The sequence below is a fragment of the Vitis riparia genome, chromosome 9, assembly GCF_004353265.1.
Source record: "Vitis riparia cultivar Riparia Gloire de Montpellier isolate 1030 chromosome 9, EGFV_Vit.rip_1.0, whole genome shotgun sequence".
Taxonomy (NCBI): domain Eukaryota; kingdom Viridiplantae; phylum Streptophyta; class Magnoliopsida; order Vitales; family Vitaceae; genus Vitis; species Vitis riparia.
In genome coordinates this window covers 5,017,314-5,043,252 of record NC_048439.1, presented here as the reverse complement: position 1 = coordinate 5,043,252, position 25,939 = coordinate 5,017,314, and the positions used below count along the sequence as shown (strand labels likewise).

At 33.3% G+C, this 25,939-nt stretch overlaps 3 protein-coding genes across 3 annotated transcripts; all 3 read right to left on the bottom strand.

Annotated features, from left to right (window-relative positions):
- Positions 1 to 5,394: 5,394 nt before the first annotated feature.
- LOC117922477 lies at positions 5,395 to 8,445 on the bottom strand. Its single transcript, XM_034840609.1, has 6 exons — positions 8,310 to 8,445; positions 8,072 to 8,215; positions 7,520 to 7,615; positions 7,058 to 7,077; positions 5,935 to 6,003; positions 5,395 to 5,454 (listed from the first exon to the last, which is right to left on the bottom strand). The coding sequence occupies exons 1-6, from the start codon at positions 8,443 to 8,445 to the stop codon at positions 5,395 to 5,397; spliced, it is 525 nt and encodes a 174-aa protein (XP_034696500.1).
- A 1,251-nt stretch (positions 8,446 to 9,696) lies between these two features.
- On the bottom strand, positions 9,697 to 15,155 carry LOC117922511 (katanin p60 ATPase-containing subunit A1). The gene is made up of 7 exons (XM_034840642.1): positions 14,752 to 15,155; positions 13,583 to 14,051; positions 11,884 to 12,081; positions 11,398 to 11,642; positions 10,867 to 11,025; positions 10,642 to 10,729; positions 9,697 to 10,230 (listed from the first exon to the last, which is right to left on the bottom strand). Exons 1-7 carry the CDS (start codon positions 14,874 to 14,876, stop codon positions 9,949 to 9,951), a joined length of 1,566 nt encoding a protein of 521 aa, XP_034696533.1. The 5' UTR covers positions 14,877 to 15,155; the 3' UTR covers positions 9,697 to 9,948.
- Positions 15,156 to 16,614: 1,459 nt separating this feature from the next.
- Positions 16,615 to 25,701, bottom strand: LOC117922184 (aromatic aminotransferase ISS1). Its single transcript, XM_034840225.1, has 9 exons — positions 25,315 to 25,701; positions 25,035 to 25,082; positions 23,287 to 23,415; positions 21,967 to 22,026; positions 20,898 to 21,054; positions 19,356 to 19,462; positions 19,148 to 19,206; positions 18,211 to 18,319; positions 16,615 to 17,301 (listed from the first exon to the last, which is right to left on the bottom strand). The coding sequence occupies exons 1-9, from the start codon at positions 25,375 to 25,377 to the stop codon at positions 16,849 to 16,851; spliced, it is 1,185 nt and encodes a 394-aa protein (XP_034696116.1). The 5' UTR covers positions 25,378 to 25,701; the 3' UTR covers positions 16,615 to 16,848.
- Positions 25,702 to 25,939: the final 238 nt, after the last annotated feature.

The following is a 25,939-nucleotide window of genomic DNA, read 5'->3' as shown; positions in this document are numbered from 1 at the left end:
GTTAAAAAAAAAATGATTTTTGCTTTTGTTGCATAGGAACTAAAGGCCTAGGCTAGTTTTACATGCACCTATACAATCTAAGGTAAAGAAATGGAGAAATGTAGGGTTCCCAGCATCTAGTACCTTCCAAGTCAGTGCCTTTAACTCCTAGGGAGATGTAGACAGGTTATAAACTTAGTTTACAACAGATATGTAAAGTGTTCAACACATATGTTAAAATTAAAGGTAGAAAAGTTGGAAACCTTTAATAAAATATAGAAAACACATAAATTCACAGGAAAATTTCAAACAACAAAAACAAATCTAATAAATTGATCTTTTTCATAATCATATATTGTTCTCAATTCTCAATATTTAAATTGATTAATTGTAAGCAAAAGAGTTTATTAACTTCTAAAGCCAACCATCATTTTCTCTCCCATTATTTTCCCATATTCTCTTTAGAGTTTGGGTTTAAATGGTCTTTCACTCAAACAAAAGATTCGTTTAGGCTTATTTTAAAACTTTTTTTCAAAATGACTTTTTTTTTCTCTCATACTTTTAAAATAATTTTTTGAAACAACAATTTCAAACTATGGTTTCAATACAAATTTAGAAGCCATAGTTTGCAGTTTCAAAATAATTTTATAAATAAGAAAATTTAGAAAGTTGCTAGTTTAAAAGGCCGATCTAACATAAAATTTCTCTCTTCTACATTACTCTTCATTTTTCCTTTCCTCCCTCTAATGAAAAGTCATAAGTTGCATCTTAAACCAACTTAACCATTGCTAAAGTGTTCATCTTAAGTTCCATTATAAACTAAAAAATACACACTTTCTAATTTGACACTTGGCTTAAAAAAAAAAAAAGACAAGTTTCTATTTTCATCAAATCTTTCTTTAATTTAAATATCTTTTATAATTTAAATTGACTTATTTTAACTAGATTCATCATCTGATTTCCATTTGAGATCATGTAGACACTCTTATCCTTATCCATTTCGTGGTCTATCCACATGCTTTTTGAATTTTGCATTCATTTGGAGCCATGAGAGTACGTACGAGGGCACCACCAATGTAAAGTTTAGGACACTTTTGTCGTGCCTTTAAAGGCTGTTTTCTTTTACTACTTCATCACTATGTACCTTCACTTTGAAGTCCTGGCCCCTAGTGTTCATCATACTAGAATAAAATGACAATATAAAATATACAAGTGGATAGATATTCAATATGTTACGGACGTTGAGGTAAGTCTGATATTCACCCCCCTGAATGGAATTGAAGAAGTATTTAATTATTTTGCATCATAGCTAAAGTAGGTTTCATTCGTAATATGTCTTCTTACTGGCATGGTGGGTCCTAGAATGTACTTACTAGCATAAAACCCATAACCTTAATAAATCGAAAACAAGGTTCAGGAGTTAGAGCTAAAGACCTGTAATCAAAATATGTCTTACTCTTTTCTTTTAATTAAAAATAATATAACTTTTATATAAGATATAAGAATTGTTGGAGCCTTATATTGAGAAGTAACGATTTTGAAAATTATTTAAAATTTTGAGTTATTAAAAAAATTATTAAAAAATTTAAAAGTGATTTTTAAAATGTACAAAATGTTATTTTTTTTTTTATTATAGTGAAATTTTAAATATTAAAAACAAAAAATTGTATGTTCTTCGATCAACCGATGAGAGGTGTGAACATAAATAAGTACTTATTAATTAGTTTATGACTATCCAATAATTAATCAATCAATTTATATGTACATATTTTCGAGTACATATCATTTCATAATTTATATGCATATGTTTATGTCTACATGATATTATTTCATAGTACATTATATCATTTCATAGTTTATATGCATATGTTTACGTGTACGTAATGTCATTTGGTATCAATCAATTTATATGTACATGTTTTCGAGTACATATCATTTCATAGTTTATATGCATATGTTTATGTCTACATGATATTATTTCATAGTACATTATATCATTTCATAGTACATTATATCATTTCATAGTTTATATGTATATGTTTACGTGTACATAATGTCATTTGATAGTTGTTACACACATCACATCTTATCATGGCATCGTACTACATTATTTAATTGCATGTTACCTAAAATATATTTACAAATAAATTCATCCTTGAAAGGCCCAAAAAATTTACTTTAGGAGCGTTTTCAAATTTTTTTAAAAAAAAACATGGTTTTTTAGAATAATTTTCAAAGCTTTTTAAATTATTCTTCACATTATTTTGATTATTCTTTTAAACAACTCTCATAAAACAAGTAAAAAACGATAAAAATAATTAAAATATATTCTTAAAAAACTTCTTATTTTCTCTTTTTACAAAACAAAAATTATTTTTTGTTTTTTCATTTTGAGGTTGCTAATATTATAAGTAGGAAAAACTAGCCTCAATTATATATTAAGGGATTTCACTTACAAAAGAAAATGTTTTGTACTAATGCATTGGAGTCTAATCATAGGTTCCAATACATGAGATCTTGTATCGCATACCAATGAGGTCCTATTAATTAGTATTACATGGATCGAAAAAATCAATTATAAACACTAATGTAATTAGATCCGTTCTTCATAGACAAATTTGGTATTTGGGTCTAATCATGGGTTCCGAGATCTTATATGGCATACCAATGAGGTCCTATCAATTAATATTATAGAGAAGAAATGATTTATAGATACTAATGAAATTAGATCCGTTTTTCATAGACAATTTTGGTATTTATGATCCCAAATAAGATTGTTTGTTTCAAGATCATGGATATCAAATAAGAAGAGTTTTCACCCAAAACATACTTTTAAATAACTACCTATGAAACCTATATCTATAAGAAGAAATCATGTAACTAATGGGATTCTTATCATCTTTACAAACTTTAAAGTGAATGCAAGGGAAGAAGTAGTCCATTGATGCCTGGACTAGATTGTCAAGGAACAGCAGGTTCAAAGAAAAATTAATGCAGGCATCCCACTCATGAAGATTGATTAACTGCTGGAACATTATTGAAGGACAAGACAATAGAGAGAACAAAAAGAAAATGCAGACAGACAGGAGGGAACTTCAAAAAACAGGTTCCATGAAAAGAGGAAAATCCTTGGGCACATGCCCTTGTCCTCAGGTAAAGAGAAAACAGCACATGATATGACTCAACTGGTTACTGCCCCTTATACCCTCCTCTACCACTTTCTTCCATGTTTTACCTTCTTATTAAATATGCTAATCCCACTTAGCTTTTCTATCTCTTTCCTCACTCATCTTTGATCTAACTGAAGCTCCAGATCATTTGATTAATTATGGTCTCTTTGAAAAGTGGATTTAAGGGTTTTTCATTTTTGTTGAGCTAGCCTGGCAACTCAAAATCATCTTTGAAGGATCTGGTTGGCTAGTCTTTGGATTTCTCATCTCTCTCTCTCTCTCTCTCTCTCTCTTTTTGTTTTATTTTTTTTTCTAAATTGTCTAAATCACATCACTGTCTCACCATCACTGTTCTTGATGATGTGATTGTCCATAAAAAGCTGGTTCCATTAAATCATGTGGGGGTGGACTTGCTGGACAAAAATTCAGACTCTTTCCTACCCATCTCAAATTTATACCTATTTTTCAATATCAATCACCTAGATCTTATAACTTAAGTTAGATTAAATTTAAACCCACAATGACCTTATAATATCGTAAATATTATCCATGTTTGTGAAGCAAACGTCCTTTGTACATGTTAGTTAGAAGGGATTGTCAAGGATGAAAAATATTTCAAAGTAGGGCAGAATAGAAAGAGGGTTCGCATGGGCAGTGCTCCACTTTAAGTTGCAAGTTGCAGCCACTGTGTACACCAAAAGCTTTCCTCCATATCTATCCATCATATAATGGGGCATAATGTGGAGGAGAAGGACCTCATAGGACACAAGTTTTGGCTACCTAAAAGCCAATGAGATCCCATAGAAGATTTGCTTGTCTCTAAAACCTATAATATTTTTCTTAATATTTATTTACAAAATTAATATAAAAACCTATAAATTTCTTCAAATAATTCATATAGTAGGAAGAGGAGAGTAAGAACAAGGGACATATCGTTATCCAAAGAAATATCTTTATTTAAAAAATATGTCAAGAGAAATATACTAGACAACTCAAATAATGTTAGTTCGAAAGAGGATTTAATAAATAAAAAAAAAAGACGATATTTCCTTCGCTTAGATGAAAGAAGGTATTTATAGACTTCTTGCTCATGAATTTTTTAAAAATTTATCATTCTTATTTTTTCTTGCTTTATAGGCTTTGATGTAGAGCAATAATTCTATGACATGTAATTTTCAATTTCTTTACATGGTTGTATCAACTCATTATAGATTTATGTATGTAAATGGTTTTCAGTTGATAAGTTCTCCATAAATTATGTGTGGGTAATACGATTTGAAGATATTTCTTTTATTCAAAATAAATCAAGATTTTAACTCATTTTAAATATATTTCCGAGCTTTAGTAAAAAAAGAAAAATTGAAGTAACATGTGAGAAAAAAGGGTTTTTTATTTTACACAAATTAACTTTAAATCTTAAAACATTTTACTAAAAAATATTTTTTGATGGGATACATGAGTCTCCAAGCCACTAGGAGATAATCTCGTTAAAGAAAAAAATAATAATTTAAAAAAAGACTCGAATATATATAAAAAAAAATGTGACCAAAAACAATAAAAATCTAATATTATGTTTGGATTAAAAAAATATTAAAGAAAAGAAATGTTAATAAAAATAGTTTTCTCGTGTTTAATTTTATTATAAAAACAAATCATTAATTTTTCCATGATGAGGAAAAATAAGTGAATTGAGCTTCAAGAATTATATGAAAATAATTTATTTACTTCAAATTTAATATCTCTTTTCCTTTTTTTTTTCATTCTTTCTATTTTTTTTTTCCTTGTATTTTCACTCAAATTTTTCGATAATCAAACATAAACATAAAGTAAAACTTTCATAACCTAAGAAATTGATGCATTTGAAAATTTGGAAATGGGCACGTAGCCAAAATGGTAAAAATTCCATTCAAATATTCAACATATAGAATATTATCTTTGGAGATTCCACAAGTCCCCCCACTTGTTTCAAATTGATGTGACAAGCCTAGGTATGTCGACATTCAAATTGCTACACATTTTCTAAAAATCCACCAATTTCTCTGACCTATAATCCACCCATATGAAAATTGAAACTTAGGTAAAACCCAAAGCACCATCACATCACATATTGTGACATATTTAATAATTAATTTTATATGATAAAGTTTTATTATAATAGTATGATATTATATTTTCTAACAAAAATAAGCTGTAGAGGGTCACCCCCCACTGATTCCACTCTACACCCAAACTAGGAAGACCGCTGCTAATGCCACCATGGTGAGTGCCTGAAGACAACTCCAGCAATTTGAGACTCGAATTGATCCTAACATACCAAGCTTGAGTTAGAGAGTACAAAATTCATATTCTCTCAAGGAAAGAAATTCAAATTCTTGGAAAATACAAAATGAAAATGAAATTTTTGTACGACAACCAACAAAAAAGAAAATTAAAACCGTATAATTATTAAACAGGTTACACGTATAACCCGAGATAAATTTTACATGAATGTACACGACTAACCTCTTAATTATAATTTATTTATTCAAAATTTAAATTTTAAATAAATCAAATATAATTGTTAAATTAATGGATTTATTTATCAAAAGTAGATGAATATGTATTTAATTTAAACATAATTATACTGGATTTAAAATTGGAAAGGATGATTGAGTTGGAATCATGTTGACCAACCACGTGAAGCTTCAGGGACCCTAATGATATGTGTAAAGTACAGCGGCAGCAAACATACATGCATCTAAGGGAAAACTTATTAGTTATTACTCGTGACTTGTGGGAGACGAACCTGAAAGACTGGGTGATGGTGGGGAATGCTGTCCAAAGCCAAGGCCCGTGCAGCCTGCTCTAAAGTTGCCTGAAAAACAAAAATAAATAAAATAATCAAGGAAAACAATTTTTTCAAATTTTATATATTTTAAATTATTTAAATGAAATAAATTTAAAATAATATATAAAAATAACTTCTTTTTTTTCACTTTTCTTCTTTGTTTTCTTTTTTTTTTCCTTATTTTTGCTCAATTTTTTCACAAATAAATATAGCAAATATTATAAAATGGATATAAAAGAGGATTTTAAGTTATAAATTTTTTAATATATTTAACAATACATCCTATATGATTTTTAAAAAAAAATACCATTTCCAAGTGGTTATGGTTAGCACTAACTTCCTTGTGTTGGCTTTGACAAAATACAAATCAAATCTAATGTTTGGATTATTTATAAAGAGTGTCTGTTAAAATTTAATATTTATTATTTAATTATTTAACTTGACTTAGTTAAAATATATTTTAATTATTGATTTAAAATTTATTATTTAATTCTTAAATAATAATTTTAATTTTTAAAATAAGAATTAAAATTGTTTGATAAAATTATTTTAAAATTTATTTTAAATTATCAAATTGATATATTTATTTTTATAAATTATAATTAAAATAAAGGAAATCAAATAATAATGAAAATAGTAGAGTAACAAAAGATATCATGGAAATAATTAAAACAAATAAGGATAAAAAATAAAATAAAGATATAAATTTACGAATAAATTAATTATTTTTATTTGTTACTTAAAATTATTTTTTATTTTAAATCATACCATTAATTTATTTTATCAAACATATTAAATTTACTTAATGACCTAAATTAAACTATTAAGTCATTTTAAGTTATTAAATTATTTTATCAAATATCCACTATATTATTCTTTCTTGTCATTCTTTTTGTCCTCACCACCAATCACAAGGGTTCAAATTTATTTTATATAATTTTTGAATAATTTTTTAAAAATAGCAAGTTTATCTATTTCATGTATTATTTGAATTTATTTTTTTATTATTATCTTAAAATATCATGATATTTATTAAATTTGATATAAAAATACATATATTATTATCAACAAGTTGACTGACCTTATACCTAACTATAAAACCTACACCACCCAAATCATACTCAAAGTTTGAAAATTTAATATTAGAATTTGTATCAAAATTATATGCTAACACATTCAAGTTATTCAACTAATGACTTAGAAAGAAAAAAAAGGTGAGAAAAAACTTACATTGCTTCAAACAAGCAAGGCTAGTTTTGTTCAACAAATTTGCATACCCTTCATTGCATTGGCATGTATGTCCACTCGACCCATTTGCCACGCACCTTCCCTCACCGCACCATACATATGTACAAGCTATGAAGAAATTTTTAAGAGCGTTTGGTATTCATTTTAGAAAATGCTTTTAAATTTTTTAACACTTGAATAATAAAAAATATTTAAGTGTTATAAATATTAAAAACGGGTTTTTAAAATTATTGTCAAAAGAGCTCTTAATTAATTTGTAAATGTGAATAAAAATTTAATGATTTGTAATACTTACGGTCTAGTAAATTGAAGGATGGTGGGAGGAGAGAAGCCGGTGTTGGACTTGGTGGCGGTGACGACACCCCTTTGCCACATTGTAAATCAAGTGTACCTATACAATCATGTATATTTGAATAATGGAATAGTAGAAAAATTATGAATGGTTCCAAATCTAGTACAAATGGGCGTAATGAATGCGAGAGGTTAGTATAATTGGATGGGTACGCACACCACCACACGATGATTGAAAACGACATGCAGGTCAAGTCATGGATGTACGAGATCAAAAATGACTAAAAACTCCCATGGAAGGGAATTACCCTCCCTAGAAGGAAACTTCAAGGCACATGCACTGTGACAACTGACAACTGACAAACAATCAACATTAAACATGTCTGGTAGTCACAAATAAGATCATTTGGCACAATCCCCAAAAACAAATTCACAATTCGGTGCCATGATGCCATCTAAAAAATATTCAGAAGGTGCCAAGAATATTTTGAGAGACCAGGATGGCCCCCCGGAAAAGAGAGAAAATGAATGGATGAGGGACCTGAGAGAGACTCACAGTTGGGAACAACACATGAGGGAAAGGTCAAGGGCCCGATCCGAATCTTCTTCCAACCGGGATTACACTCACAGTCAAAACCCAAAACACCATTGGAAGCTATGCATCTGCCCTCCCCACAGTCCACAAATTCACACATAGGATCTGCACACATATTCCAACACCAACCCACCAACGTTAATCAACCAGAACCCATTTCCCATGATCTGCTTTTCCAAATAGATTACTGTATTTTTACCTTGGGTTGAGTTGTCCATCAACTGCACTGCAGAACTGGCTTTGACAGAAGAGATTAAGAAAGAGACGATAAGAAGAAGAAGAAGATGATGATGATACATGGAAACAAAACTCAAATTCGAACTGCATTTTTCCATGGTTTTGGAGGCAAGAAGACAGGGATTCTAGGAATGGGGTAGAGCTTTTCTGCTTGGGAATGATCCCTTCTGTTCTTCCAAATATTCTTCTACCATGCAATTGCAATCCTACCATCTTGTCGGAAAGGAAATGGATTAATTTTTTTTATTTAGTAAATAAAAAAATTAATACACCACTCTACTCATCTCTAATGATGGTAACGTTATGATTAGTAAATAATAAAGAAGGAAAGAAAGGGAGGAAAGAATGGTGTAGGCCGTCCAGAGGGGGAAAGCCCGGTAGTTTCTGCCATAAGAGGAGGTCCACTTCAGAGCTGGTTTTAATAATTTGTTCTCACACCTGATTTCGTGACTCCCTAAGCCACGGACACCCCAACTAAGCAAAATATTCCTTCTATTTTAATATCGCAGGTTGAAAGCCATATGTTTTTAAAATAAGTTCAGAGAAAGAGAAGCTTCTGGGGTGAACTATTAACTATATTCCAAGATGCAAATCCTAATATGATACTCAGGTTAAGTTTTGATTAATTTTTTTTAGCCCAGATTTAATTTGGGTTGGGCTTGTGCTAAAGCTTGAACATCCCGAGTCTAAACTCAATTCGATTTAATATTTTTCTAATATTTGTAATTTATATTATTTTATATAATACCCTTGGTTTTATTTCTTCTCCTTTTATATTTTTAAAGAAAAATATCAAACTATTAACATAAACCTTTTATCTTTCTAAGATACGTAAATAAAAAGTTCAGGAATGAATTTTAAAACATACAACTCAAGTTTAATTCAAACAACTCAAACTTCGAAAATAAGATTAGGTTTAATATTATTAAATACCTCAAGTTAGATATTGGAGTAGACGGAAGAGATTAACTACGTGAGAATTTGATAAATTAATTTAATAACTTAATTTAAATAAATAAATAAATTAAGTATGTTTGATAAAATAATTTAATTTTACGACATAAAGTCAAAAACAATTTTAAGTAATAAACAAAAACAATTAATTTATTTTAAGTCCATATTTTTATTTTTACATTTTTACCCATTTACCCTAATTACTTTCACAATCTCTTTTACGACTCCACTCCACTCCACGACTCCATTATTATTTGCAACTACCAGCAAGACCAGCCAACTATTCTAGATTGTTTTAACATATACCATGCCCAACCTAAAAGCCTAACATTAGCCATGTCTTAATAGTAATGCTAAATTTTTCTGAATACTCTCCAAATCATGAGGATAAGTAATTTGAATGAAATGTTAATCTACTAGTATAGATCGAAGGAGTCTTCCAAAACATGATCAAATTACATTATATTGGAGGTTACAGATACAAAACCAACACAACAATGTGAGACCATTCAACACTCTCAAAACCCATAAACAGAACAGCAAACAGGGTCACAGAAACAATCACCCAACAAACTGGACACTCGACAGACACAGGTCATGAGAGCAGCAAGCAAAGAATCAACATCTTTCAGATTGCTTCTTCTTTTCTATGCAGATCCGAATTCAGAAAACCACTTCTCATGGCGCTCGATATCAGCCTGAGAAACACTCCGTTGAACCTTGGTTATTGCTTCTTCAAAGTCACACATGGCGACAGGATCATTTGAAATCTCGTCCTTGGGCATGTTCTTAATCTCATCTCGTGTCTTACCTGCTATTTTCCGTCTCATGCCATTTAAGGAAGCATCCCGGCAAACATTTGTCAGATCGTCTCCACTGTACCCCTTAGTGCGGCGAGCCACTTCGTCGATATTTACATCAGGAGCCACCTGATAGATGAATACAACAACCCAATAAAGACATATCTAGCTTAATAAGGAGTATACAGTACATGATTGTTAAGTCAAGTAGGTTAAAATCAATGAGCAAACATATGATTGCTGACAATTATAGAGATGCTCTGCCCAGAAAATAATAGAAGCGGGAATGCAGATGGTAACAGGATATGATTGGACAGTCCTAGAAATTCTATAACTACAAACAAATTCTATAACGAGTTAGGGAAAATAAATGCCCAATTTTTTTGTAGAAAAGACAAATTTCACAAGAACCGTTTCTGGATTCAGACCAGAGTGGAGTTTCAAATGATAGGTAACATTCAACCAGGGCTGTTATAGCTTCCTAGTCCTACTTGTCTAATCCTAGATAAAATTATTGCATGCTTAATGAAGTCAATTTACCTCCACAGTTTTCAAATTGATCCGTATAAGCTCCTTGCGACTCTCAAAATTTGGGAGAGGGATGTATATACGCTTTTCCAGCCTCCTCCTGCATTACATAAAAATCTTTCAAATGGACTGCTTAGAACAGAAAAATCCTAGATTAAATCTACTTAACAATTCAAAGAATGATAAAAATTCAAAAAAATAAATTTAATTAAAAAAATAATAATAATGATATCCAACCTGAGTGCTTCATCTATATCCCATGGAAAATTTGTAGCTGCCAGAACCATCACTATTTTTCGACTACCATCTTCACCTGTAGAACTGTTGTTTACACCATCAACCTGAACCAAAAGTTCAGACTTCACCCGTCTGGAAGATTCGTGCTCCCCTGAAGCCCTGGACGATGTTATTCATATTTGAGTTTAACACCAATATAAGAGAAACTACCAAAAGTATCTTACAATAAGTTCACATTTTCTCAACCACAACATTTTTCTAGATTTTTTTTTAATATGGAGGCCTGTCAATGCCACACAGAGGGGGGAATTACTATGTAAACATCAATATGTTAAAATAAACCAATTATAAGTGAATCCTATGCCCACATGTATAAATAAAACAGTCCGACATTTCTATTTCATAATTGGGCAACCATGTTATTTAATGTTGGGATAGAAAACTAAACAATTATTAGACTTTGAACTAAGTGGACGCCGAGTGAGCATATACAACTTCAAAACCTGACAAAAGAGAAGGCAAATTACTTACCCCCGAGCATTGCAAAGAGAATCAATCTCGTCAATAAAAATAGTACTTGGAGCATAAGCTCTTGCAAGATCAAATAAGCAACGGACCATGCGCTCACTCTCCCCACGCCATTTTGAGGCTAAGGTAGCAGAAGAAACATTGAAGAATGTTGTACCACACTCAGTAGCAACAGCTTTAGCCAAAAGTGTCTTGCCAGTACCAGGAGGACCAAACATAAGAACACCTTTCCATGGTCTCCTAATTCCCTGTTAAGTAAAGAAACAATAAAACTTGACCTGAATAAAAAATACAAACTTCCAACACAAAAGTGAGACTTAAACATCCCTTAAATTCTTAATTTACTAATAGTGAGATAAGATCAACAAACTAGATCCTGCCCTAGTGGTCTTCCCAATAGAAGATATCCCGATATCCTTGTCTCTAACACCAAAAGATGAATTCCAACTTTTTCCTGATGATAATTCGGGGAAAAATAGGCAGACATACCTGGAAATATTCAGGCATCCATAAAGGAAGGACAACAGCTTCCTCTAGGAGTCTTTTGGCTTCACTCAATCCTGCAACATCATCCCATCTCACTCCAGGGCTAGTCTCCAAAACATCCCTTTCAAGCATTGCAGCCAAGTCTGGATCAGGTCCCTCATACTGTGCCCTCTTTGATTTTCCATCTTCAGCATCACCATTCTAGCAATTACACAAACAAATTAGGAAGCAGAATATTGAGTAACTGAAGGTCAAATGAACACACAAGTTACATCACTAATATTTTTTACAAAGTGAAGGTACTTCAAAGGCCAATAAAATTAAGTGCAGCCACAGTTCCCAAGTGTGAATACTGAATAAAAATTAGATGGAAATGGAAACAAATAAAGCTTGCTTTATCCCTCTGGTTTAATTTTCAGACATTTAACTCCTGAAACAGTTCACAAAATGCAATATAAAAGAGCAGGAGAAAAACGTACAAAACAAAGACATCATATACACAATATTTGAAAATTTTTAAGTTAAAATGACCAACGCCTTCTCGTTATTCCATCTGAAAATCATAATCAATAGAGATTAATGTGAACTTAAAAACTACAAGTACATCCTCTCATGAAAGTTACTCCTCAGCACATCATACTTTACAGATGGTGTTTCAAGCATCTTTATACACACTGCTGCTAAACCAGCACAAGAGAAGAGGGCTAGTCAATTAGTTGTGGAAGTTATAACTTCATAATTAAGCTAATTATTCGCACATAGATGATTAAGAATTTATCAAGGTATTTATCAATATTGGAATTGCACTATTGTTTCAATCAGGATGAAGAAGAAACCAAAAATATTTGAACTACATATTGACAGCCACAAAAGAAATATAAGCCACATGATGAGCACATTAAAAAATAAATAAATAAATTTCACAGTTCAATACTGTTACTTACCCAAAAGATAAATAAATAAATAAAAATAAAAAGATTACTTATAGATTAAAAAAGCTACATGCTATTGATATGATGTGAGTCGTGTCACCCCACCAAAAATTCATCTAATTGTAACAGAATAGTTGTTTTGTGGGTATTTTTATTGGGAAATAGGTATTTCAATTTTAAGTATAAAATTAAACTGTTAAGGGTGCACGCAATTTTGGAAATTAGAATTTCCTTGGATATGAAATCCTTTCAAAATTGGAGGAATCCCATCAATATAAGACTTAATATTTTTTTTTAACAAACATAAAATGGGCAATCCATTTAATCAATATTTATTCCCTTCACTATTTATAAATAAAATCTATTTTCATAAATGTTATGTGAAGGGTTGTTATATAAATTTGCATTAATTCCAAGGTATTCCCAAGACAAACAAAAGCTAGAAGGGGAATAAAACTTAATAGAAATCTAAAATTTATAACCTTAACCAAAAAAGTAGAATGGGAATCCCATATCCACTATGTTCCAGGTCCATGTCTAAAGGATATTTTTCATTCCCAAGTTTAGATGTTAATGAACCAAACACACTTCTAAGGTAATGAAAGCTAGGCTTCCTCAGTAATTCGAATAATTCTACCCACCATATATAGTTAGCAGTGAGTTTTCAAAAGAAGAAAGGTGAAGTTCTTAAGCTTTATGCAGGAACCTGAAACTCCAACTATAATAACAGGCAATGCTAACTGAAGAAACTACTGTAATTTTGAATTTACCACCGAATCAGCCTTGTCAGTGTTAGATTTGCTAGAGCCCTTCCTTCCAGTTGTTGATGCTCGGACACCTGAGTGAGTTCTACTTGAAGCACCAGACTTTCCTCCACGCGGAGCTGCTCCTCCCCTTGTAGAACCACGAGGCCATGTTCCATCTTGTGAAGTCTTTCTCATGCCCACCTGACCAGATCTTGCAGATCTTCTACTCGTAGTGTCCCGACTAGGTGGCCTCCATACATCAGGATCATCCATGGGAGCACCAGATGAAGTTGGGTACTCATCCAGTGGTTGAAAAACAAAAGATGATTTAGTTGAGATTGGAGGTGATGAAGGGCGCCGTCCCCCAGGAATTTCCTTGAAGGCCCTTCTTTCTGCATCCAACTGCTTCACAACCTCTGTTTCCTCTGAAAGAGCTTTCTTGACATTCATCCATTTTGTGCGAATCAAAGGGTCATCAAGTGTGTTTAAGTGCCTGAAAACAGACTAATTGTGAAAAACTTTACATGACAGACATGGGCACAAGAAAGAAAAAGCAAATGGGTGAAAATAGTTCCCGGAAAAATTTTACATGATAAAAAGCTTATCTCTGAAAGCCCCATGTATCTTGTAGTATGCCCTATCATAAAGCTTAGATGCCATGCTTCTCCACTTAATTTCAGGAGGTATTAACATTTGAATTTATCCCAGCTATCTTGGCCTAGTGTAATTTGAAATCAATATGGAGCGGATGCCTTGAATTCAATTTGAAAATAAAAATCACCAGATATTATCTTCTTGAGCTAGGTTTGGTTACTAAAAAATGCAGAGAAAAGATTAGAACCCCGAATTCCAATTTTTATTATTTCATAACAGGAAACTGATTCAACTATTTGGTATTGTCCAGCTCAGTTATTCCACCTTCCAGAAACCAAAAATGAAAATGAGAAAAAGGCTCAAAATTTTTCTCTCTTTTTCTCCATTTTCTCCGCAACCAAATGGAATCAACTGGATGCAGATTTAATTTGCAATATAGCCAAACAAACCAAAGATCGCACGACCAAAAAGAAAAAAGATAGCCTTCCATTTCAATCCACCACAAAATACAATTTCCATTCCCAAATCAAAAGCATATAATTTTCCACCTAAGAAAATAGCAAACCTCAGAGAGAGAAACTAAGAGAGCGAAAACATACTTGTTGATCTGAGCAATGGCACCATCAAAGAAGATAATGGAGGTGTCGTAGAGGCCTTCAATAGCGTACTCCCTCGCCAATTTCAGGTGATCTTGTAACCCCACCAGCGTCGACGGTCCCACCATTATCAATATCAATTTCAGGTAGGGTTTCAAAGATTCAGCAGATAACGTTTCAAAAATTCAAGAGCTAGGGCTTTGAAAGATGCAGTAGCTAGGGTTTCGATTTTAAAAAGCTAGGTCTTTTTTTTCCTCCCCGAAACGAAGCTAAGTTTCAGGCTTGAAATCGGCCGATGTAGCAGCGGAGGTGAGACGACGACGTTTAAACGTCCAAGAGATGGGAAGAGGGAGGAGGGAAGGATGTGATTTTACTGAAATGCCCTTCGGCTATGTTACTTTAGTAGTTTGAAATGGGGAATGTTCGGGAGCTTGGTTCGTCTACTCTGGCGTGCACCGAATGTTGCCTACTCTTCACTGTCCTTTAATTTAATACCATATGTTTTCTAAAATAATTAATAATTAATTTCCTTAAATAATAACCTTTTAATATATCAAAATTATTAAATAGAAGTTGCAACGGTCCTAATTGGAGTCCAACAAGCAATAAGTTTCAATTATTTTAGATTGTAGGACAAGGGATCTAAGAGGGGTTGGGTCCAATTGGATCTGGGCCTTAGAGGACGATATTATCGGTTGTGTGCACGTGTGGAGCCCACTTGCACCCTACCTACCGAAGCTGGCCCAAAGCCCATAGGAAGTTTGGGCCCTCAACCGACCCGCCCAACCTCCAATTTTAAATGACTAAAATACCCTTAGAATTTGAAAACGGTTCCAAAAACAACTTTTTTTTTTTTTCTAGAAAACATGAAAACATGATCAATTGTTGTCAAAACATGTTTTTAATAATGGTTATGAAAATTCAATCATTTCAATTTTAATTTCTATTGATAAAGCAAGTATATAAGTAACCAAATAATACAAGTCAAAAGGGATAAGAAAAGAGTCTTCTATCATTGTCAATCATAATCTTAAAATCTCTTTATTTTAATCAAACAAACTAGGTGGGAATGACCCGATATCCTCGTGGTTAATACCATAACCCCCCTATTGTTTGAAAATATCCTAAATGGATAGTAAATCATGGAGTAACCAAAAGGGTATGAGCCTCTCTTAGCTTAAGTTAATTGAGGTGTTGTAAGAGAAAATAGGAGAGGTAATGGAGATATAACGAGTAATGTCTATCTAAGATATATGAGTCACATAAAACTTTTCGAAGTACTTGCCTTGCCCACTCCTAATGGGAAAACTTTGGAATAAAGATAAATGAATTCAATATGAATTTGAAAAGTTTTTAAAAAGTTGGGACAAGTTCAAAGCCAGTTTAAGTATAATTATGTCTTGTCCCAATTATATATAATTTTAAATAAAAAATTATTTTAATTGCTTTTTTTTTTTCATTTTTCAACTTTTTAAACATAAATAAAATATTAATTTTCATAAAAATATATTATAAATATTTATAATATTTTTATTTATAAATTATATTTATTTTTAATAAAATTTAAAAATGAAAAAAATAAATTGAAAAATGTTGAAAATTTTTAAATGAGACAGATATGCAAATTTCTTATACTCAATCATCCCACCTTGCCTCATTTAAATTTTTTTTTAAGCGAAGATAAAAATAAATATAAATAAACAGAACATGAGTGAGATGAGGTGATCCATATCGAACCAGCTCTAATAAGCATTAATTTCTTCTTTCTTCCTTGTTCTTATTTCAACAATCAAAACATCTAACACATTCACACCTTTCACTTATCACTTATCATTGTATTTCTCAGATCATATAACTCACAATGGAAGATATGAACCATGAAAAGTGGTTATGCATAAAAATCACTGTAGTATAGTGGTAATACATGCAGATGTTAAGAGGGTATTCCTGATATATGTAACTGAAATAAATGTTGTGATTTCGGAGGACTTAACAGGCATGAATCCTCCAATTATTTTGGGACAGAACTTGCACCAGTTTTGAACTTGCAAAAACCGGCCAAAGGACTTCCAGTTTCAATATTGAATAGAATGTTAGAGGTTACTGCAACATCCCATCCCTCACCAGTTCTTCAATTCCTTTCTTCAGCCTTCCTGCAGCGATTTGGGTCTCATCCTCCCTCAACCCCCCAAAAGAGACCCTCAGACTCCCTGGAGTTCCGCAAGCGCTTCCTGGGATCACAACCACCCTATGCTTCCGTGCAAGCCAGCGAACCACCTCAAAGTCATCATGATATTGGTCTGGAAGTTTTGCAAACAGGTAAATAGCACCTTCTCCACCTTTCACAGAATCTTTTCCCAGTGGGGAGAGTGCATCCATTATGAGAGATCTGTTAATGACAAGGCTTTTCACTTGTTTAGTCACCCACTCAGGTCCCATTTCTAGTGAATATAGGGCCAGGTGCTGTGAGAATATTGAAGCACAGATGGGTATGTTGTCTTGGACTTTGAGGAGTTGTGCGCCAAGGCCCTCCACATTTGAGGGGTATGCTATCTGCAGGCATGCACAAAAATATTTCAGAGTCCCAGTATAAATTTTGTATATGATAAACACGTAGGGAAAGCACATGGTCTGGTTAATAGCACAAACCAGAAAAGGGGTCAGCTCCATGTTACAAACTCATTTAATAGGGAAAGGAGATTGTCAAATCAGTTTGCAACAGCATGATGCTTTAAGTACTCCATATTCTCAACTCATTCAATACTACAGTTAGTCCCGGTTTTGCACAGCTCCTGACCACCTAAAAGCTCCTTCTGCCTATTACAGAGCTTTACAGTGCATTTTGTTACATATTGAACACTTCAGTTTGGAGAGATTTGAGGCCTAAAATCCGGTTTTAATAAACTTTGGGGTGAATAACTTTTGCAAAAGAGCATACAATAAGGTGTTAGAGAATTTACAATTTTTTACATATTAAATGGAAACCTCCTTTACACAAATCTTGACAAAAAAACCTATTAAATGGGGTTATAACTGCACAAAACAAACCCTTAACACGCTCACAGTGTACTTAGAAGAACAAGCATCATAGTGTTGTTACCATAAAGCAACGTATCAAAGATAACGTATAATGACTTCTTTGATTCAAAGTTAGCAGTTAGGAGGTTCCAAATAGTATCTATTTGGCTCGGAAAATCATTTAAACAAAACATCAACACAACCACTCTTTTTGAGTCTCTTTCTCATTCTAGATTTCAATCTTTGAAAGCGTAATTGTTTGTGTGTTTGTGTGTGTGGTTAAAAAGGAACATTAGAAGTTAATAAGTGGTTTTAGAATAATCAGACAATAAAGAACTTGGTTTTCCATTCAAAATGAAGCACAGATTTTCATACCGTATTGTTTAAAGAAACAAGGCCTTTTCACACTGAATATAGAAATAGGAATCAGAAACCATTACTTACATAACCAACTCGCCATCCCATCATCCCATAGGCTTTTGAGAAGGAAAAAATGTTCACTATGTGATCATCCTCTACACACGTGTGCTTAAGACCATCATACATGAAGTACCTGCAAAACCAATTGTTAATTCTATAATCCAATAGAGTACTGTTGCTTCATGGGCAAACACTGGGCAGAACACTCACACTGTGTTGTCCTAGAATCTCAATTTCTCTTGTTTGGATTGTGAAGGAAGACACAGAAAATGAAATGCACTGGTGTTATTTGAAAAATTATGCCCTTTGAAATTTCTGATCCTCAACTTGAAAAGGAGAACAATATTGGAGGAGAGGAAGGGGGGTGGTTAATACTTATTTTTATGTCACATCCTTCTTTCTTTTCCTTTTTCCTTTCTCTTTTGCTATCTCTGTCACTTTCCTAGATCCAAACAGAGACTTTGGAATTTATTCTTCAACCTTTAAGTGAACAGAATCACCTATTACTGCAGAAAGATCTCCAATTTGCTACAGAATGCAGGCATAGTTTACAATTTCAAACCCCAACCCCCATCCAGAACATAGTCTAAAGGAGAGTCACTTTCTGGAAACTTGTTAAATTGACAAAGCCAGGTTAACTTGATTGCTTTAAACATTGATCACAATGCTCTTGCCACATTTTAGGTTCAAGATTTTGAACATGCACGGTGGCTGATTGTGTGTATTGAGGGATTTATATTGAGTTACTTATAACTGATGAGGGATTGGAGCATGGGGATTAACAAGGACCCCTTGGGAAAAAAAAAAATCCATGTTATATAGCTCTCTAGAAGCACATTAGAAATTTCAGTGTATCCCAAAATGATCATGAGGAATTTCTTTACAGTAAAGAGATTAATATGAGAATTATTGTCATATCAAATGCATAAAGGAGAAAGTCAAAATAAGACAATATACTTACTCATATGTATTATCTACAACAAGCCAAGATCCAGCATTTCTGCAAAGATCTGCAAACCTCTACTTAAAGAAAACAAAGGACCAGTTAGGTTTGAAACAAACTGAAAAAAGGAAAACGAAAGTTTAACTATTTTCTAAAATTTATTCTAACAGTGTAAGCAGGCACACATGCACACACACACACAACGACACAGAGGGGAGAGAGAGACCTTAAGCAGAGGCTCTGGAATGTAGGTCCCAGATGGGTTACCAGGATTCACAACAGTTACAACCTTTGGTGCTGGTTTAGTTTCCAACAATATTTTTTCCAACCAATCTGCAGATCAAGATAACATTAATTAATGATTTACCTCCATATTGTACAGGTAGCCACTCCTTACTCATGTTGAATATACATCAGTTTTCTTAGAACTAATATACGTAAGCACACATAACCTATATCCGTTCACACACATGCATATACATCAAACCAGTAATCAAGGAAACACTTCCACAAGAATTGTATAGTTATCAGCCACCTCTAAGCCAGATTATCACTGCTAGAACAAAGGGCATCTCAAAAACCAAAAAATTTTAAAAATAAAATAAATTGCTTGAATCTTAAACTAGATGTTCCAACAGCTTAATCATGGTTCCAGGTTCGAACAACACCTATTATAGGAGAAATTCCATAAAATTCCCATTTTACATTTTCTTTGTATAACAAGTGTACCTCTGTCCTTCTCCACCCCAACACCCCCACTCCCCTTCCTCTAAATTGTGAGGAGTTTCCATGCAGCCATGCCAACATGCTGTACCCAACACACTGTGATCTTTCCATAATGCAACACTCAGGGATGCAAAAGATGGTTCATCAGTGACATCCTAAGGTCCATTTTGCTGACTGGAAATCCAAGCTCCCATCAGAGGATTTCCCTGAACTTGTTGAGGAAATACTAGTCACAAGTTACTGGAGAAATGCATTTGTTTCCACTCTTGGATTTTAATACAGTTCTGATTTAACATTGATGAATTGCAGTGAAGGGACAGAAGTATAGCAATCCAGTGCAAGAACTAGAAAAACATGTGCCAAAGGTTTTTACATCATAACTGCAGAAAATAAGCATATGTTTCTGGTGCCCGTTATTCCAACCAAGTGTCAGATTGTATGACCTTTCAATTAGAACTACCATAAAGCATTGAGGCTGGGACGCCAATTGTAGAAAAAATTCTTTTCTAAACATTAGTTAAATTCATGATTTTCATAACACCTGCAGTTCTGATGTAAACTTATTAAACACATACAAGAAAATACAAACAAAAAGACACTTAAATGCCATCCAAAAAGTGAACCTTGCAAATTTAGGCAACTTATGAGATTAAAAAAACACAAATCAAGCGGAAATTAAACATATTCCAAAGCAGATTATAAAATTTATAATAGCATTAAAATTTCTCATACTAAAACCAAAATCCAACCAACTTCTTATTCAATAAAGCTCAATGTGCGATTTACCTCAGTAACCAAATATTATAAAGCACCAAACAACTTAAAACATGAGAATCCAAAACATACACTAACAAGAGCAGATGTGGTCATATTCAACAAGTGACAAAATGTCTAAATATACCCAAACTGTAGTCCTTTTGGAAAACTTTTTTGATTGACCAACATCCAATTTAAGAAAAAGGCAGGATCATCAAAGTTGAAGTTCAGAAAATATCATCAGAATATGTTTTATATACAATGAACAGTTAAAGAAACTCCTTACCTGCATCTGGATGAAGAGTCTTCGGATTAGAAGGACCCACCAATATGTTAGTAACACCTGTCATCTGGAAGGACATGTATGCATTGAAGTAGTATGGTGCAAACATAACAACCAAATCTCCAGCATCACATAATGTAAGAACGAGATTCACAAATGCCTGCCATCAAGTAAAATAAGTAGACAATGCTTTAGAAGTCTAGAAAAATGGATGGAAGCTAACACTTTTGGCTAATAGCAAGAACAGAAACTGTTCTATATTCCAATTCAATAAAAAAGGTATTAGAAACTCAATATCATTCATCATTGTTAAGAGCCTGAGTAACTAACAATCAAATGTTTTTTAGATGAAAGCATGTAAGATCAGCATGACCAATTTATTTTGGATAGTAATTAAAATAATGGCAAGTAAGATCATTGCAATTGAAATATTAAACTCGGTATTTGGTCCAGAAAGTTGCTTAAATAGACACATAATCTAACATATATATGTATTTCAACGGCGAAACACATGTGTACACATAAAAGCATGTGCATATTTCCTCCTTGGAATTGTGATTTTATTTATTCTATGTTGTAGCCCCCCAAATATACAGCAGTTTTCCTAATAATTTATCAAAAGCATCAGATCTTAAAGCTGGACAAGTTCAATTGGATAAACAATTATAAATATTACAAAACTAAGGACAAACTTGGGTGCATTTATTTTCTCATGTTCAGGTACTTTCTTTCACTGCCTAGAGAAGCAATGGGCCTATCATGCCATTGACAAATACGACTCATAACAAGTTAGCAAGAAGAGTGCATAATCTACATGACAATACACAAGAAGAGAGTAGCTAGAAGGAACCAAGAGAAGACAAAAAACTTGTATGTATGCACAATCAGGCATCAGATTCCTTCATGTAAGGCTTTTTGCTCCTTAGGTTTGCAGCTCAACAGTACAAAACTAAATGTTTTAGAGAAAATTCACCTTCTCATCTGAATTTATCCTCTTCCTTAAACCTAATATCTTCTCGAATGCTTCAAAAAAAAAAAAAAAAACAACATAGTAATATCCAGTCCCAATCACCTGATTTGCTCCTGCAGTAACCATCACAGAAGATTTATATAACTTATTTTCCTGACGCAGCTGCAAACCCAAAAAAGAAATTAGTTTACAACATGTTTACAAAAGAAGATTGAAGTAGTATAGTCATATGGTCAAGACTCAAGAGCACCAAATGCAGATGAAGAACCCAACTTCATATTATTCAAGCTTGTTAAATAATAGAAGGGCTTATTAAACATAAATTAGCATGTATTTGTGTGTGTGTAAATGAACTTGTGAGAAGTCCAAAGTCACACCAATAGGAGACAAGTGTCAGCTAAAATGGTCGGACATGTACATAAGGAACAAGATGAATCCATGAGACATGAATCCATGTTTGATGTCTGGTAGTACCCATCAGGGAATAGATGAGAGAGCAACTGTAATGGTAAATCACCTACCACAAAGGCCAATCACCATGGTAGTAAAAACAAATAAGGTTCAACCTGGAGGCGCTACAATGCCAAGGAAACAGCCGTAAGGATGTAGTCCAGATAGCAAGAAAAAGATGACCCATGACTTAAGATACAACCACTCATAAAGTAGAAAAATAAACAGAACTCGTGCAGCTGACCACAAATTGTTGATTCAAGGCTTTGTCAGGTTGAGTACAGAATTATATATATAGGTATATATATTCATGGCCCCAATGGATGTATTACAAGATAAGACTACTTCAGCAGGTTAAAATGTAGAGCCCCCAAACAACAAAAGCCCAAGAGGAAAAAGGATGGATTTGGTTTTGAACCTGAGGTTGGATTTGCATTCTAATATCCTAATCCTCAGGCCTTAAGCAACCAATCAAGCCCAAAATGATTCATCAACGTATCAAAAAATAATTACACAAAAATTAGAAATTTGTTATGCAGTTTCATTAGCCTTACCTCATCCAAATAGCTCTACAATTTCAATACAAATGGCAATAATAAAGTTTCAACTAATTTGTTTCAACTGTACCCTATTTTAATCGGAATTTGCCTGGTTAATGAGCATCTCAATGAAAGCATTAAAATAATGAATATGCAATATATAAGCAACCTATTCAACCTATTCAGGCTGTGTGCTGCCTATTCAACCTAAGGACTGTACCCAGATGGGCATTTAACGTGACCCAACCCATCCCATGTCCAACCCTAATATAAGCAACCAAGCTGGATTAGAATAGTACCTCACAGGTGTCTAAGACACTGGATACAACATCACCACATATGTAAATGCACCATTTAACATATTAAGAATGAAACTCAACAAGTCAGGCCATAACCCTTTGACTGGAAAATTTGTTAGCTCTTAAGTATGTACCTTTTCTACCAATGCCTCCCTGAGCTCAGGAAGACCATCATCAGCACCATAACGACTGACTGAAGGTTCCCATACAAGGTCCTTTACTTTCTCCAATGCTTGCTTGGGTGGTTGCCAATAAACTACCCCCTAGAAATGAATCAGATAGTTAGAAAATAAATCTTCAAGGAATGCTACAAGTCCCATGCTAAATGCAACCAAGGGATAGAAAAGAACATCAAATTACAGTCGAAGTAATGTAAAAGCAATAATAATGAAACAAACACACTCGGATTGATGAATGCGTTCAAGTCCTGAACTGAACATGCGTTTTGGTGGACACTCCTACGGCAGAGTTTATAAATATAGGTATTAATCATCCATTCGACATAAAGTCAATATTCAACATACCACATAAATTATGGTATTAAATTTTAAGACTTAAGAACCTTGATATTTTAAATTTCAAGGGGGTACTGTGAGGTGGAATGGATTGAAAAGGTCCCACAAAGTGAGGTTCCAGATTTTGAACTGCAGAACCACATATAACCATGTGGCTGTTGAGCCAGAACACTCGCTAAAAACTAGAGGCAAAAAAAGGGCATATTTTATGTATTTTAAATGTAAAAATAATAATAATCTCATTGTAGAATGAATAATAAACTTGAAGAAATTAACCTCATATCAATAATCAACTAAAAGATTTGAAGCAGTCAGTCCAATATGAATTAGACAATATACAAGATCCTGTAGCTAATTATGGGCTTTTAGGTCCATGAGTGTCTCAATCACTTCTCTTCCCTGACCCATCACACATCTATTTGTTTTGTTCAACAATGATACTTGTTCTTGCTCATCATCATGATTGTTCTAAACTTGGGCTAATACTCGGATGGGCATCTAGGGAATTAGGAACAAGGTGTTGTAAGCTCAGATATTTGGCTGAATCGGGTTTCTATCATGATTTTTTAAAACTTGGGCTAATACTCAGATGGGCATCCAGGGAACAAGTTGAGTGTTGTAAGCTCAGATATTTGGCTGTTTAGTTATTTATTTTTTTCTTTTCTTTTCTTTTTGGCTGAAAAGGCAAACAAACAATTCAGAAAATGGGTGTAATGTGACCTAATCAGGGGAGGAACCAATGCATGCCCAGGAGGGGATTTGAACCCTTTCTCATGAATAGGTAAAAAGTTCCTTTGTCACCACTGGACTACAGATGCTTTTTATTCACTTTTGCCCCTTGATATAAATAGTTAGATGTTGCCCCCCTCAAGCCATTTCCTGGCTCCGCCTTAAGGGTGTATTTAGTTCAATACCAACCCCAACTCCTCAGCTAGGGGCTTTTAACTTTTAAAATGAAAATATCAGTAAAATAATTTTAAGGATATGTTGTTTTCTGATCTTTCATTTCCCCTAACCAATTAATAGAAATGATAACACCAATGACTAGTTTACAAACTTCTTAAAAAAATAAGTAAGGAAGCTTTGCAATACAGTTTATGGAAACGAAATCCCAAATGTATCTTCCTCATCGTTTTTAACTTATACATTTCCTTTTTCCCTTATGCAGACAAAAGTACAGAACCAATTATATCCAAGTTGTCCAACATCAGACAATAATATTCATGCAGAGAATATAAAATTCTCTGCCAATGGGCAAAATAAAAACCCTAGTTATGGTTGAATACCAAAGGATGGATGAAACCCACTCTCATTTCCAACCCTCACAATTGAGACAATTGAAACGACAATTGAGAATGGAAACAAACCTGAGCCAGTGACATAGCATCCCCAGCACCTCTGATCAATTCCTGTATCTGCAAACACAGCCCCACAATCCCACTTTTATCATCAAGACGCTCCACCCAAAGAAACAGCAAACAAATTACAAAACCTTTCATACACCTTTTTTTTCAGTTAAACAAAATCGAACCATTTCCCCAATACAATCTAGAGAAAAGCCACCATGAAAACCGTGAAGAAACTAAAAGAAAAAGAACAAACGAAACCCAGCTGTGGATAACTGCAAGGAGACTCAAATTTCAATACCTGAACCATCACTGGTGTCTCTGTCTCCACAACCCTCCTAGCAAGCATCCCATAGGAAGCCATCTTGCCCTTCACCAAACAGGCCACAGAACGCACGCCCAAATGCCTCACCCGCCTACCACAAATGCCCCAAACTCCCAAAATCTTTGAACCTTAGCAAAAATTGATAAAGCACACTAAAGATAAAAGGTATGGCGGCAGCACACCAATCAGAGACAAAGCATGCTCAACAACCCCACAGTAATAGATTGGCATGAGATTTTCATTTCTTATAAAGGACTCGCCCCTGAAGGTAAAATAAGGAAAAAAGGAAAAAAGGAAAATAAAACGGAAAAGACAAAGCCCTTTTGGTGGCTTCCTTTTGCATTTATTGACGTTGACAAAATGGGTTTTACATCCAGTAAACGTAGGGATAGATGAGAATCTTTCTGAGTCCAGAAACGACCAAATCAGGCGCCCATATATTATTCATTTTAATCCTTTACTGTATATGACTTCATTATTATATATGATCCCGCCCCATTCTCTCTCTCTCTCTTCAAGCAATACAATACTCAAGAAAAAAAAAAAAAAAAGCCAGATTGATACTTATAGAAACCACTCCCATTCTCAAGTGAAGACCCAG

Excerpts from the sequence above, each read along its gene's own strand:
- LOC117922184 (XM_034840225.1), bottom strand. The coding sequence starts at position 25,377 with ATGGCTTCCTATGGGATGCTTGCTAGGAGGGTTGTGGAGACAGAGACA. Across the intron at positions 21,055-21,966 it reads TTACTGCAGGAGCAAATCAG|GCATTTGTGAATCTCGTTCT; the intron begins GTGATTGGGACT and ends ACTTGATGGCAG. Across the intron at positions 17,302-18,210 it reads TGGGATGGCGAGTTGGTTAT|ATAGCATACCCCTCAAATGT; the intron begins GTAAGTAATGGT and ends GCATGCCTGCAG.
- LOC117922477 (XM_034840609.1), bottom strand. The coding sequence starts at position 8,445 with ATGGAAAAATGCAGTTCGAATTTGAGTTTTGTTTCCATGTATCATCAT. Across the intron at positions 8,216-8,309 it reads GATGGACAACTCAACCCAAG|ATCCTATGTGTGAATTTGTG; the intron begins GTAAAAATACAG and ends ATATGTGTGCAG. Across the intron at positions 5,455-5,934 it reads ACCATCACCCAGTCTTTCAG|GATCAATTCGAGTCTCAAAT; the intron begins GTTCGTCTCCCA and ends TTGGTATGTTAG.
- LOC117922511 (XM_034840642.1), bottom strand. The coding sequence starts at position 14,876 with ATGGTGGGACCGTCGACGCTGGTGGGGTTACAAGATCACCTGAAATTG. Across the intron at positions 11,643-11,883 it reads GGATGCCTGAATATTTCCAG|GGAATTAGGAGACCATGGAA; the intron begins GTATGTCTGCCT and ends TTTACTTAACAG. Across the intron at positions 11,026-11,397 it reads TCTCTTTGCAATGCTCGGGG|GGCTTCAGGGGAGCACGAAT; the intron begins GTAAGTAATTTG and ends AACATCGTCCAG.